Raw genomic sequence first — 16323 nt, forward strand, 5'->3', positions numbered from 1 at the left:
TCGCTGAGAAGACAATTGTGGTCTTGTGTCTTGATCCCATGTCCTGTTCTGAGGAGAGACTATGACTAAACTGTATGATCACATCAAAGACCCAAGACGATCATGGAACTGGCAGGTCCAGGTGTTGTCCAAAACCAAGCTACTTGCAAAGGATCTGAGAAAGAGTTTAGTCTGCTGCCAAAGTACGCTGCTGCAACCACTTACATTTTTTTATGTTTAGAAGCCCAGCATGCATAGTGTTTGTCAGTTGAAAGACCCGTGACAAGTAAATATTTATAACCCAAGATTACATTAGAAAAGCAAATGGTTCACTTTGGACTTTTCATGGTATTTGTGTGTTTGTTACAAATCAAACCAGCACAAACAATACGAACAGCACACGCAACAAACAAGCAAACTTCAAGAACGAAAAGGAAGAAGCCAATTTTGAGATTAATGTAGTGTAAAAGTAATCTGAGGAGGGTGAGTCAGTGAATGATTTTCCTAATGATGAAAAAAAGTGCAGGTGAAATCTGGGCCAATGTTTATAGACTTATCATGAGGGGACTCAGTGACTCTGCGGTTGTGGTTCTGCGTACCCACATCCAGAACCAAACATGCAGTCAGAGCTGGCCCTAGCCTCTTGGCTAGCCGTTGCACAACCAAATTCAGAAATTGCACCTCGTGTATTCGACTATTCTAACTCTCAACAGTAAGTTGAGATGCCAACTGAGTTATTGAGACCCCAGTTGAGTTCCATCAGCGGGTTGATTGAAACAATGTGGATAAAATTAGGTTTCCTCTTATCTTCTCTGATTCCCAACTCCTCTGTTGTCTATTGTCACCCTTTCAGAGGGGTAGGAGAAACAACAGTCCAATGTTATCCATGGAGTAGAAACAACTCCATGGAAAAGGGTTTTAGGAATTAACATAATAAGAGAGCTAGAAATAACATGCTGCTTTCAGGTTTGTATTTCAAATAGAGCTGTAAAATTGTTTTGTTTTTTATTCCATCATCAATACACACAGTACGAGCTACCTTTGAAATATTGCATTAAGCGTGACAGAGACAAGCGACAGAATTCTGATTGGGTAATCAGATTGGGTTTTTCCCCAAGCAGCAGAATCACAGCTATTTAACCTTCATCTTTAAGCTGCCGTAGATGTGCACATTCCTGCATTAGAGATTGGCTGCCATGAAATAATGTTAGCCTGCTGGGATAACTTGACCCTATCAAAGTTCTTAGCTTGTAAATGATGTCACTGACAAACAAGGGATGAACTCCCAGGACCCGCACCTCCATTCAGAATACCAATGAGTCTCGAAGCCAAGTCGCGCCTGACAGCTCCAAATTCAGCCCATTGTTCATGGCTCTAAAGTGCTACCAATTTTTTTGCCAATTAAAACTCCAGGTCGCACAGAAGACCCAATATCTCAATACCCCATAATGACAAATCAAAAAAGGTTAAGAATTATTTGCAAATTTATTAAAAAGAAGAAAATGAAATACCACATTTACGTAAGAATTCAGACCCTTTACTCAGTACTTTGTTGAAGCACCATCGGCAGCGATTACAGCCTCAAGTCTTCTTGGGTATGACGCTACAAGCTTGGCTCACCTGTGTTTGGGGAGTTTCTCCCATTCTTCTCTGCAGATCCCCTCAAGCTCTATCAGGTTGAATGGGGAGCGTCGCTGCACAGCTACTTTCAGGTCTTTCCAGAGATGTTAGATCGTGTTTTGCTCCATTCAGCTTTCCCTCGATCCTGACTAGTCTTCCAGTCCCTGCCCCTGAGAAAAACCCACAGCATGATGCTGCCAACACCATGCTTCACTGTAGGGATGGTGCAAGGATTCCTCCAGGCATTCAGGCCAAAGAGTTCAATCTTGGGTTCATCAGACCATGAGAATCTTGTTTCTCATGGTCTGCGAGTCCTTTAGGTGCCTTTTGGAAAGGCGGGCTGTCATGTTCCTTTTACTGAGGAGTGGCTTCTGTCTGGCCACTCTACCTCACGAAGCTGGTTGAGAGAATGCCAAGAGTGTGCAAAGCTGTCATCAAGGCAAAGGGTGGCTACTGAAGAATCTCAAATATAAAATATATTTTGATTTGTTTAACACTTTTTTGGTTCCTACATGATTCCATGTGTTATTTCACAGTTTTGATGTCTTCACTACTATTCTACAATGTAGACAATAGTAACAAACAAAAAAAACACAAAAAACCCTTGAATGAGTAGGTGTGTCCAGACTTTTGACTGGTGGTGTATATGATCTCTATTTTTTAGTCTTTGAGTGCCTACAATCAACTTGTCATGTTTCCAAAGCAAGGGTTAGTTTAGCCCAGAAATATACAGTGTTCTTTACTTCAAAATGACTGACTTTACCCAAATGACCCTGTTAATTTCAGTTCAAACTCAGAGGTATGGTTAACCTAAACCACGTGGGGGAAAGTCACGAGTGGACCATAAATACTGGAGTCAGTTGGGGGGCCTTTTAGAGTCACAGGGAGGGACGAGTCACAGGGAGGGACGTCTGGGGGGGGGGGGGGGGGGGCACTACTTTTCTAGAGAATGGTCAAGTATACCACACAGGATGGGAAAATAACCAAACAAAGGCCTGGGACAGAAACATCCTACGGGCTCTGGTATTCATACAGTAAGCACATCTCTTATGGACATAACTTGCCAATACAACGTCTGTCATACAAAGGCAGACTCTAGCTTAACTTAATCTACGCTAAGCACATTTTTCCATCTCCAGTTTAATGCTTCCCAAGAGAACATTTTTAGGAATTTACCTTAAAATAAACTGTGCACATAATTCACCAAAACCTACTGTATCATAACATATACCTTAACTTGAGTCAAAACCTTGAACAAGTACCTAAAACACACCTTTCAGAATACACTATGAGTGTGATGATCTAGGCTATGCTCCATAGTGTTGGATAAGGAGAGTGCTGCGGGTGCCCTGAGAAGTCCTTTGCTCCTTTGTTTGAGTAAGGGGCAATAAATTCCAAGTTGAGTGGGGACGTGAGGACTTGGCTCTTTGTGCCTTTAATGTACCAGTGGGCGAAAGCCCAGATTTCTCTGCAACCTGCAGGGGGATCTGCTTATTAACATCAATGTAGAAAACGGACCGGGGGGGGGGCATGATCAAATGTATATCATTAACATTCATTTGTGCCGACTTAACAAGCAAATCCTCTTTTTGAAAGCCTCCCTACTAAAATTCAACAAATAACACAACAGTGATCATGAGGATCATGTGTAGTTTTAAGCTTTGTGGTCTGCTTTTCCACAGGAAAGTAAGCAGCTTAAGTTTATTAAGCAATGCTATATATATTTTTTTGCTTGAAAATATTTATTTGTATTTATTTTTTATTTCACGTTTATTTAACCAGGTAGGCAAGTTGAGAACAAGTTCTCATTTACAATTGCGACCTGGCCAAGATAAAGCAAAGCAGTTCAACACATACAACAACAGTGTTACACATGGAGTAAAACAAACATACAGTCAATACTACAGTAGAAAAATACATCTATATACAATGTGAGCAAATGAGGTGAGGTAAGGGAGGTAAAGGCAAAAAAAGGCCATGGTGGCAAAGTAAATACAATATAGCAAGTAAAACACTGGAATGGTAGATTTGCAGTGGAAGAATGTGCAAAGTAGAAATAAAAATAATGGCGTGCAAAGGAGCAAAATAAATAAATACAGTAGGGGAAGAGGTATTAATTTGGGCTAAATTATAGATGGGCTATGTACATAATACAATAATACAATTTATAATACAATTTTACATTGAGGAAATAAACATGGAGTACTGTAACATTTCAAAAGCTACATCATAAACTACCTAAATGAGGATTGTTCTGCACTTAACGTTTCTGTTGTACAAACAATCCAGACAATAGTGCCAGACAGACATGTATTGATAGGAAAACATAAAGCCGCCCAAACAGAAAAGGCAACAGTCTTCTTTTCTTATCTGTTTCAGCCCTGAGCTCGTGTGCCTGTGTGAGAATTCCACTTTAATATGATGTTGAGACTTCAGCCCTCGGCAGGTTTTCAGAAGCAGGTGTACAGCAGCTAAAAGCACATGGTATCCAGGTTGCTACAAACATGATGACGAGGTAAACCACCCGTGGGGAGAAACCCACTCCACCTGGAAGACAGACAGGACGATGACGCTGATGGTGGGGCAGTTCACTGTGAGTCAGTCACACAACAGCTCCACACTGTAGCAACATGTCGAATATGCACACTCAACCATTAACTACAGACATATCTACAGAATCTGCAGACAAATCTCCAGAAAGTCATTCATGAGGAGCAGACAAGCCTACACGTGGAATGTCATTCAATTGGAATGAGCATTTGTTCTCTGAGGTACTGAACTTGTCATTTATTTTTGGTAGTTCATCGTCTATAAAGAAATCTGATGATAGTCAATTGTTATACATTCTTTTCCACACTACAACAAAAATATAGTCTCATCCAATTTAGCTATTAGCAGTTTATTCAACTAGTCATCTGCAAAGAATATTGTTGTTCGCCACTGAATGCCAAGTTTTAGACCATATGTTGGCTGCATGTATATTGGAGTCGTGATTCGAAGTTAAAGTATGAGGCGGAACAGACTGAATGTCTATTTTAAATCACCAGACACTGGCTGTGGAACAGTTTTTTCTCCAGCATGTCTGTGAAACCTGTCAATAGCTAGATTTCCATCTGATTTGTGACAGGTTTACGTGCAAATATTCTCAAATCTGCATAAAGAAAATATGATAGACGGGCTGTGCTGTACTTGTTTGCGCATTCCACCGAGCGCCATGAGCCAATTGGGAGCCACAGATCCATATGCAGGATGTTTGCCACTTCCTCTGTCCTCTTAGACCTTAGTTACTCTTCACAATGAGGGATTGAAAACAATTTCCTACCAGTGGTGTTTCCGCAAAACTGACTTATTTCAGATAGAAATCCGTGTGTGATGGTTTGCACACAGAATGTGCTTTTCCGTTTAAGTGAACCGAATAACAATCTAATGTCCGATGTGTTTCTATCGCATTTTCAACTCTACCGATAGTTTTGTTACAAAAACTGTTGAGTTAAATTGTTCTCAACATTTGCACATGTTTCAAGCAGACCACCATAGTCCCTGTGCCCAAGAACACTAAGGTAACGTGCCAAAATGACTCGTAGCACTCACTTCCGTAGCCATGAAGTGCTTTGAAAGGCTGGTCATGGCACACATTAACACCATCATCCCAGAAAACGTATACCCACTCCTATTTGCATACCGCCCGAACAGATCAACAGATGATGCAATCTCTACTGCACTCCACACTGCCATTTCCCACCTGGACCCTTTCCCACTAGGAACACCTACGTGAGAATGCTATTCATTGATCATTGACTATAGTTCAGTGTTCAACACCATAGTGCCCTCGAAGCTCACCACTAAGCTAAGGACCCTGGGACTAAACATCTACCTTTGCAACTGGATCCTGGACTTCCTGAAGGGTAAGTAGCAACACATCTGCCACACTGATCCTCAACACTGGAGCCTCTCAGGCGTGAGTGCTCAGTCCCCTCCTGTACTCCCTGTTCACCCACGACTGCGTGGCCAGGCACGACTCCAACAACATTATTAAGTTTGCAGACGACACAATAATGGTAGGCCTGATCACCAACAACGACGAGACAGCCTATAGGGAGGAGGTCAGAGACCTGGCCGGGTGGTGCCAGAATAACAACCTATCCCTCAATGTAATCAAGACAAAGGAGATGATTGTGAACAACACGCCCTCATTCTCATTGATGGGGCTGTAATGGAGCAGGTCGAGAGCTTCAAGTTCCTTGGTGTCCACATCACCAACAAACTAGAATAGTCCAAACACACGAAGGCAGTCATGAAGAGGGCACGACAAAGCCTATTCCCCCTCAGGAAACTAAAAAGATTTGGCATGGGTCCTCAGATGCTCAAAAGGTTCTACAGCTGCAACATCGAGAGCATCCTGACTGGTTGCATCACTGCCTGGTATGGCAACTGCTCGGCCTCCGACCGCAAGGCACTACAGAGGGTAGTGTGTACGTCCCAGTACAACACTGGGACTAGGCTGCCTGCCATCCAGGACCTCTACACCAGGCGGTGTCAGAGGAAGGCCCTAAAAATTGTCAAAGACCCCAGCCATAGACTGTTCTCTCTGCTACCGCATGGCAAGCGATACCGGATCGCCAAGTCTAGGACCAAAAGGCTTCTCAACAGCTTTTACCCCCAAGCCATAAGAGTCCTGAACAAATCAAATGGCAACCTAGTCACTTTAACTATACATTCATGTACATATCTCAATTAGCCCGACTAACCAGTGCCGCCACATGTTGGCTACCCAGACTATCTGTATTGTTTACCGCCACCCACCACCCGCCAACCCATGTTTTACACTGCTGCTACTCTCTGTTTATCATATATGCATAGTCACCGGTGCCTGTATATAGCCTTGCTACTGTTATTTTCACTGTCTTTTTACTGTTGTTTTAATTTCTTTTTAATTATCTATTGTTCACCTAATACTTATTTATTACTTGAAATTGCACTGTAAGGTCTACACCTGTTGTATCCGACGCACGTGACAAATACACTTTAATTTGACTTGATAAAGGCGTTTCCACCGCCATTTCCAGCAGAATTAATTTTACCAACACAAAGCTATCCCACCATGTCAAACTAACAAATTATCCGTTGGCATTTGTGACCTGATTAGGCGTATGTCCCAAGTCACGACTTCACAGGAGAGCCGTTTGAACGTAAAAAATATGTTTTTTTATAAAAATGTTTTTTGGGGGCAGAAAGTCTTTTCAAACATGTGAACTTTCATGTGCTTTAATAACAAACTTGTTTGCCATCTGTAAATAGGAATAAAATTGTTATATTACGAGCTTTGTTGGTTAAGCCACAGAAGAAGGTTGCAACCTTCCCACTAGACATGATTGGCTGAGATAATGAGTGGGCTGGTCATTGGTCTGCCATATAGAGGGCTTCTGTCTATTTGAGCTTGTCAGTCTGTTGGTAATCCTGTCAAACACAGCTTTTAAAAAATCGATTGTATAATAGAGTTGCATAAGTATTGCTCTCCACTTTCTAGTGGATCACGCTTTGAAATCAGTGGAATTAGAGTATGATAGCTAAAGAGATGGAGAAAACACCTCTCTCTGGATTACATCTTCAAACTAAGGGCAATTGTGGTTTGGCATTTCTGACAGGGAGATGCGTCCATCATGCATGATTATGTATACAGGTAAGATAGCTAGCTACATTTTCAGATATTACACATTTCTAATTTTGTTCATTGTTGTTTAACTAGCCAATGTTAGCTGGCTGGCTCGTTAGTTAACATTACGTGACGGACATTAAACATGGTTTACATAACTAGGTTTATTGTTTACCTAGCTAGCTAGCTACATGTCTTAAGCTAAAGTGTACTGGTAGCTAGCTAACGTTAGCTGGCTGGCTCCCGAGCTGACGTTATTATTTGTATCCCTGTGCCGTTTGCTATTCTAGTTAGAGACTAATGTTAGCTAGCTAACATTTAACATGGTTGGTTACCTCCCAGCACTGTGGCATTGTTGGCACTGTGTTCATTGTTGTTTAACTAGCTAATGTTAGCCGGCTGGCTCGTTAGCTAACGTTACATGACGTGTGTACAACACCTGTTGCATATGGCCGGTGTCAGTAAACATCTGCAAAAAAGTGTAATGAAATTGTTGCCAGCAGAGCTGGTTAGGCTGTTTTCATGTTATCCAAAGGTAAACAAATCATCGGCCAGAGTATGAACTGTGCGCTCAGAGAGTGAAACGAGATGGGTGGGGCTAAAGTTTAAGAGGGTGTGAACGAATCTGAATGGGTGTAGATAAAGAAGAGCTCTTCACTAGATACCAAAACATTCAAAGGCCATTTTCTCAAAAGTGAGTTTACAAGTTGATCAACTTTCAAAGCAGAATTATTTTCCCATTGTTCCTCAAATGCAGTGTATGATATACCATTTTTGTAGCTCTGAGTCTCTACTTTTATCCAATGTAAAAAAAAAAAAAATGTTGCTACATAAGACCGAATCCAAGTGGTGTCACATTTAGAAAATTGTACCAAAAGGTCCTGTTTCCATCACAGATGTCGTGATTTAAAAAAAATACTATATGACTTTATGCGGATAAAAACTGTGAATGGAAATGTGAGATAACATGATTCTCTTTAGCTGCACATACTAAGTTTCCCCTCACAAACGTTGAGCAGGGGAGTTTGGCCAGGCCTCGAATTTTCGAATTTGTCCAACGCAACCATTTGACAGAATTTAGACCATGTTGAATTGAAGTCAACCTCAATGGAGAGTACTGTTGCACGGTAGGCCTATAACAAAACTATATTAGAACATGAAAAAATGGTTCGGTACTAGAGTTTGTGTTACTTTTGATACTTCTGTCAAATGTTTCTCACTGATCAAAGCCTGTCAATCAGCGCAGCTGACCCCTTATTTTAGAACACCGTGCCTGCTCCACGTAACATTGTGCAGGCTAGCAATGATTAAATCCCCACTCATGATGCACAGAAATTAACACACTTCAATAATTCGACACGGCATCTAGAAATGTTGAAGAACACTTTACAATGGAAGAAGATGCCGGTAGCGTCCAGCTTTGTAGGCTAACTTTCCTTGCTAGCTGACAGCTAAGGCTAACATAAATTCACTACCCAGGTACTCTGTGATAATATTCAAACCATAACACTAAATATCCTGATTACAAAGCTGATTGCCACCAAAAGCTTATATCATTCACTTATAGAGAGTAATCGTAATGTCGTCTTTCTGTAGGTACTAACTCCGCCATGGTTCGTTGGACAAATCCTTAAATGAATGGGTTTTTTGGATAAACGCAGAAAATAAGGACTGAGGTAAACACAGGCTTAGGAGATCTTATATATTTTATTGAGATACACTTCATCAGCTAACGTCACTTTTTGTGAATTTTGAAGCATTTATCAAAAAATATAAAAGCTTCATAATTCATAAAGGTCATGTTTACTGATTGATATGCGTGTCAACCTCAGACCTATTTTCGCCGTTTATCCCAAAACCCTATTCTTTTCAAATTAGAGGCAACTCATTTCTGAGTTTTATGACTACAAGCTGGCGAGCTCTATTCAGTGTCTCTCACACCTCTCCCAAAGATGATCTATTGCCTCAGCAAACTGCCTCGTGAATGACGTCATTACTGGTTAAAAAAAAAAAGACGGCTCACATTTTTATAGAAGACGCTACTTCTATGCAAATGTTGTTGACCAGTACAATCAAATAAGTCCCAAATGGAATCTGTATTCCCATGACATCAGCCAAAACAAGCTCAATAACTCAATACATGCACACACTCCTATTGAATATGCATTCACCTGTATTTTGGATAGGCTTAGGCTATATATTTACCCAGTTTATTAATAGAGATTTACGTTAATTATTACCATTATGTAGTTAGACTGATTAAAATAATTCATTAATGCATACATGGCTGTCTCAGATGTTTAAAAAAAATGTATATATTTAAAAAATGCAACTGTAATGATATTGAACAGAACAGTAGCTGAGTTTATCTGTCTGGATCAAGTGCCATTCTGTGACTTCTGCTAATAAATATGCCTTCTTTTTTTGCAGTGGTATCGTTTTGGTATCGAGAATTGTGATACTAAACCTGGTATCGAAGTCAAAATTCTGGTATTGTGACAAGACTAATGGAGAGTTGTTTTTCTGTCAAATTAAGGACATGGGAACTGCACTTTCCAGAACAGGGTGTTGAATGTATGATGACGTATGATCATCTTAATTGAGTCAATGCAGTGATACTTCCATCTCCTTAAACCCTCCAACCAGAACAAAATGCCAAAAATCTAATCCGTCAGACTTTTTTTTCTCTCCCAGTCTCCCTTAGGAAAAGTCCAGTCAGCTTTCAAAAGAAGCTTAAGGGCAGGCATCAGAATAGACCACCAAAAACACCATTACAGCTTTAATCTCCAAAGTGCTGTGGTGACAAAGACTGGGGATAACTGGGGTCTGAGACATTCACCAGGGCACTGAACACGAACAATTGCAGAGCATCTCTCCCTGTCCCCAAATACCCAGCAGACAGGAGCATGATGCATGCTGAGAGCAGAAACACACTAACACTGTCCTCCCATGCAGAGCTTCAAGTGCAACTCCACAAGGCTTTTGTTGCCTTGCGTGTTACAATAGGCCCATGGCCCGTGTTGCTGTGGGCATGAAGAGGGATGAAATGCTCCTTTAAGTCCAGTTCAGAATACATCTGTCTGAGCAGGCACCAAATAAACAACAAGAGTACAGGGCCTTAGAAACACTGCAGACATTTAATACTGTACAGTAAAAGGGTCATTGGATGGATTATTCAAGGCAGTGGCCGAGGTTTAACATGTCTGTTGGGTTTATAACAAGAAGAAACTTGCTTATTCATTCGTAATCCCCAGAAAAACTGGCAGATGGGTAAGACGCTGACAAAACCCTTACAGGTGAAGTTCTGAATAAATAAATTAATAAATAAATAAAGGGGAGAAATAATACAAAAGCTGCTGATTTTGAGGAAAACAAAATTAAAAATCCATAGTGTTGCAAAATCACTTGACACATTCTGTCAGGTATTGATTCACCATGCATAATCTAAAACTTCAGAAAACTAAGGGAACAATAAGTGGCTGCATGCTGCAAATAGATTTTGTTGAGGCCATGCATAAAAAAAACATACAATTCCCTCACAGATGCTGAGATAAGCAACTTCTCTCACTGTCACCTAACCTGTAATAAAACGAAGATATACGACTGCAAGTGCTGCACTGAGTGGTCAGCAACTTCCAATCTTAGAAGAAAGAGTCTTATTGGTATTGAATAGCGGGGTGGGGTGGGGGGGGGTGTCTTTCTCTCTGTATTGCCTCACACACCAGACAAGACCATTGTCTACCATGGCCTATGTTTTAATGGGGGGGACATAGTAGTTTATGGCACCAAGTTGCCTTTTTTTTAAAGAAGTGGTTAAACCAGACCAGGATGTAGACATTGGACAAAGCATGCAGTAACTAACCATACTCTAGGGGAAAATTGTGTGCGTAAAAAGAACCTGAAGCTGAGATGTAGTGAAGGATATCCTATTAGGCCTTGGAGAAACTTACTCTCCTGTGCCAAATTCACAAACATAGCAAAGTAAAAACATACAAATGTACTGGAAATGCAAGTGCTATGATGAATTGTTTGTCAGAACAACCAATAAGAGTAAGGTTAGGCTAGTTATTTCTAGCGCTGACTCACCATATGAAAGCATCAATAGTGTTCTTCTCATTAGGGGTCCATTTTGAATACACCTCACCCAGTAACAGCTGTTCATCTCCTGCAGTGTCTACCTTTTGGTTAATGGCCATCTCTCCCGAGAGTCATTCACACTTGATTCTCAGATAGGTGGGCAACTAAATGAGTTTGCTTCTCTGTAAATTACTTAGGCAACCACAGTGATTTTACTAAGCAAACACTGAAGGGTAACTGCAGATGAATGTCGTTTAAAAAAGAATCCATTTATTCCATGCATTTGATGAAGGAAACCGTGTTGCTTATCTGCCACAACAGCTGTTATTTCATGTTATCGCCCACGGACGTCACAATCAAATGAATGTGTGGTATTCGGCTAAACTCACATGATCTGTAGCCCACAAAAGTTTTGGAAATGGTTTGTTATATATATATATATATATATGAGAAATAATCAGATCATGTGAGAGCGTCACTCCCGAGGAGAGAGCCATTAACCGGGAGATGCAGTGACACATCTGCACAGAGACCATATTGAGCATTCAAGGTGGCATAGTCCAACAGCCAAGGAGTCATCAGGTCACAATTAATCAGGACAGGGGCTCCTGTCGAATGACAGCACAGCTCTGTAACTCACCCTTCACCGGTTGTCCCATTTGCGCTGCGGCCAGATGCAAGCAAACAGCAAATAAATCAGAAGTGGATTAGCACACCGATTTGTATATTTTCATCGCAGAGCATTGCTTTATGAAATTGACATTGCACATTTATGTAAAGTGATCTTCCAGATCATTTCCATAATACCACCAGCATAATCACATCATTTACGAATCAATCTCGAAAATGTGTAATTTGCCTTTTGTCATTGTGTGTTTTTGATTACTCTAATGTAATTAATCCATGGTTAAGACTTTCTGATTAATTATTCTGCAATTATATAGACAGCTGTATTTTCTATTTCCAACCCCCAACCAGTGGTGAATTAATCTGATGATGCAGGTTACACTCAAACAGATATGTGAGAATGTGTGTGTGTGTGTGTGTGCGCGCTTTGAAGAGCAAAGACTTATGGAGGCCCTTAGTCTCTTTTTTTTAAATTGCTGATTAACTAAGGCCAAAAGGTTATAGAGGCAGAGGCTAAAGTAACAATTATGGGCTACATATCTGACTACATAGTGTGGGGTCTGAAATTATTGACACCCTTGATAAAGGTGACTTTAAAATAAATCATTCAAAAACGGAACTATATTGTATGCTCATTTAAAAAAAAATGTATATTATTTTATACTAATACATTTGCTCAGAGAAAGATTGTATAACACATTGTTTTCCCAACAACACAAAAGTTAAGGGTCAAAATGATTGACTCCCCTAAAGATTCTTGTAAATACTGTGGTTTTGTATTTGGTAAAAAAAAAAGTGTAGTATTTGGTCCCATATTTCTAGCACACAATGACTACATCAAGCTTGTGACTCTACAAACGTGTTGGATGCATTTGCAGTTCTACATTACTGTAAATTCTACCATGATTACAGATTTTCCTGAATGAATCATGATGAGTGAGAAAGTTACAAAACGGTCAAAGATCATACCCCCAAGACATGTAAACCTCCCCTGTTATTGGTAATGGTGAGAAGTTAGCATGTCTTGGGGGTATGATACTTGACCCACTAATTTCTCACTCATCATTATTCACGATTCATTCAGGGTTATCCTTAATCATGGTAGCGTCCACAGTCATGTAGAAGTGTTTAGAAACATATTCTATTCTTATTAACAATAAAAGTGACACCAAAAGGACACAATACATTATTTACCATTCATTTTCTATTGGGCACAAAATATTCCGAAACACAACCGAGATGAACTGCAAATGCATCCAACAAGTTTGTAGAGTCTAGGGCAGTCCCCGACTAAATAAATCTTGGCTGACCAAGAGTCGTCTGTTCTTTCAACCAATCAAATTGTTTAAACTTGTATTTTTCCATATATATACACACACCCTTTGTGTTTTAATAAAATAAATTATATGTAGGCTACTGAGCTTGTATGATGCTTTAAGCACACTGTGACTAAATAATTAAGACACAAATGACTCAAGAGGGAGCCAGAGATCAAGACAACTTTACTATACGAAAAAAAAACCTGTTCCTGAACCTCCTCCTTCCACTGCTGCTATGCCTTCGCAGATTCTGCTATTACGCTCCCGAAGTAGTCAGTAATAGGCTACACCAGGGGTCGGCAACTTTTTCCATTTGGACTGCCAAATGGAAAAAGACAAGGTAGCCTAGTCCTACTTATATGCGTAATCAGGTGCGCGTTCTTACTCAACATTGACAGGAGCGCTCCAAACAAAACACAATGAATAAATTGACAACTCGTAAATGGAATTAAATAAACCAAAACTTGTTTCTCACAAGTGTAGCATAGGTTGTGCGCTATACAAACAATGTTTCCACTCCTACAATCACAACAGTAAGACTGTAATAATAATATATTAACATAAATTATCGTAACCAAACAAACATTGTAAATGAGAAATTATGGGAATTAACAGTAAATGTACTACTGGTGATACTGGTGTGCCACCCCCACGGCCTCCGCAATGGATTAGTCCACTGAGACAGGTGTCAATCAAGACATGTGCCATACATTTATTAATCAACCAAACAATCTAAATGGGATCAGCCCTAGCAGAGAGACAAGCTTGATGTAGTCATTGCGTGCTCGGAGTATGGGACCAAATACTACACTTTTGACTACTTTATTTATAAGAATCTTTAAGGGTGTAAATAATTCTGACCCCTATCTTTTTGTGAAAATAATGTATTACTTGTTAAACAAAATCTCTTTCTCTGAGCAATTGTATTAGTATGAAATTTTATTATTTCCCACATTTTTTGACCATACAATATAGCTCAGTATTTGAATGATTTATTTTATCCAGTCATTACTGCTCATCTTTATCAAGGGTGTCAATCATTTCAGACCCCACTATATCTGAACACATCAGATTCTCAATAAGAATTCCAAAAATGGGAAAATTGTTTCAAAAGAGATCATATCGATTGCAATACAAATATAAAATATACATTATACCTCAATCTTAAATGATTGGGAATTAATAAATATCTATTTAAATGGCAAACAGCATTTATCAGGTTTCTTTAGAATTAACATTTTGATTGGTTTATAGAAAACATGACCCCCCCCCCCTGCTGTTTGCAAGTCCCCTGGGACACGGTGTGAGGTGTATTGGATTTCATTTACACAACAGAAAAAGCTAATAATATGTTTTACCATTCCAAATAGTATAGTAGAGCCTAAACATTCGGTTACAAAAATATAGAATCCGTTTAAATGAGTGACTGAGCAATTAAAACTGGTGGTTTATTTGTGGTTGTATCTTTAGAGCACTTATGAAGCACTACAGTTTTGTCAATTTAGATTAAATTTAGTTGCAACTGAAGGTGAAACACATTGGACCCTCAAGAGTTGAGACATACTTTTTAAAAAGTATATATTTTTTACCCTGAGAGTAACTTGTGACGCTTTATTGTATGGTTCCACGATCTGCTTGTTTATTTAAAGGTCACTGCGAAAGTTCAAAAGGGCAAAATATTTCATCTGTAATCACAATGTTGCATTGTATTCATTCATGTTTCTAAACAAACGGACTTTTACCTTTGGTTCCATGTAATAAGGAAGAATTAGGCTATTATACATTATATATCCCTAGTTGAATCATTGTAGCCTATTCGTATAAGAACCAGTCTTTCTCGTGTCCAAAAAGTTGTCAATTAGGCCCATTGTACAACCATATCATGCCATATTTAAAAGGTAACAGTAGAGACAGCAGGCTCCTACTTTCAGTCTCACCTTTAGCCGGCCATTTCTTGGCGTAAAGTTCCTAAATGGCCAGTTGGTGTTTATTCAACGACTTCAGGTTTGCACAACATCTTCTTTAGGCTACAGTATGCAACATAATGCGACATCACAACAAGCAGGTTACTGCTGTTTGCCTGTTATGATCAAATTGACCATTTCAATGTTGTGATCATGCAGAAATCAAGGATCCGATAACTTTTTTTCAAATTGGCGACATAGTCTATGGGTGCATGCAGCGACGTCAGGACAGACTCAAATACTTTCGTTCTAGGTGGCAACATTTTGGGACATAACCGTATATTCTGAACCGTAACTTGCTCGCTATACCTACAGTAAAGCCACCGCAGAAATCGGACCCGATTTTGGAGCAATGATTCGGAACAATCTCAAACATTAGGCTGTCAGACTTGGCAAAGACATAGGCTAATTGTGCTTTTGTATCAAGTTTTTCCGGATCAACGAAATGCAACAGTCCACACCTTAATTTAAATGACTCCAACTAAAAACATTCACCACCAACTTTCCTCTACGCTCGGCTCGTACAGTCTCACAGAAAGGTTTCAAATATCCTTACCTGTCGTGAATTGAGCCCCGACGCTTAGAATTGAAGAGTAGAGTAGTATGAAGCGAACTCTAAATGTATCCATGTTTGTTTATAGAGTTGTTCAAGTTTTAAAGCAGTTTGAGACGCTTATTATTCCTGTGGATTCACGGGCTCCATTCTCACCCCTTCACTCTTGCGGATACTTTGTTTCTCCGTGAGTGGAGTGAACGTCCATGACGTCAGCATTGTCACCTATTCAAACGGCTCCTCTCGGAGAGATTTGGCTGCTCGGCAGGCTCTGAGACCGACAGCAGGCTCCCCCTAATGTTGGCAAAGTGCTACAACTGCTTCGTTTTCATGCCTCTTTTTCTATCCAAACGGAACAGAAAGTGTATCCAGTTGAATTTGTGTTGCATTGAATTGTTGATTAACTTGAATCAGATGAATATGTATAGACTAGATCCATGAAATGCATTAATAAAAAAAAAAATGCATAGCCTTTGAGACCCATTCACAATGACAGTGCCACTTATCACTATCATTCATAGAAAGTGGTAC

General features: G+C 39.9%; 1 protein-coding gene across 13 annotated transcripts in view; it reads right to left on the reverse strand.

Moving 5' to 3' along the window:
* The window catches only part of ptprk (protein tyrosine phosphatase receptor type K), a 144440-nt gene extending 128362 nt beyond the window's left edge, over nucleotides 1-16078 (reverse strand). For 3 of the 13 annotated variants that reach the window (XM_046298272.1, XM_046298274.1, XM_046298271.1), the window contains exon 1: nucleotides 15796-16072. In XM_046298272.1, the coding sequence (XP_046154228.1) occupies nucleotides 15796-15868 (73 nt within the window). In that variant the 5' untranslated portion in view covers nucleotides 15869-16072. Of the gene's footprint in view, nucleotides 1-15795 lie in introns of all 13 variants that reach the window. The other 10 variants (XM_046298263.1, XM_046298261.1, XM_046298264.1 and 7 more) reach the window with 6 other exon arrangements.
* Between the last annotated feature and the right edge of the window lie 245 nt (nucleotides 16079-16323).

Source organism: Oncorhynchus gorbuscha, linkage group LG14, assembly GCF_021184085.1.
Source record: "Oncorhynchus gorbuscha isolate QuinsamMale2020 ecotype Even-year linkage group LG14, OgorEven_v1.0, whole genome shotgun sequence".
In the NCBI taxonomy this organism is placed as follows: Eukaryota; Metazoa; Chordata; class Actinopteri; order Salmoniformes; family Salmonidae; genus Oncorhynchus; species Oncorhynchus gorbuscha.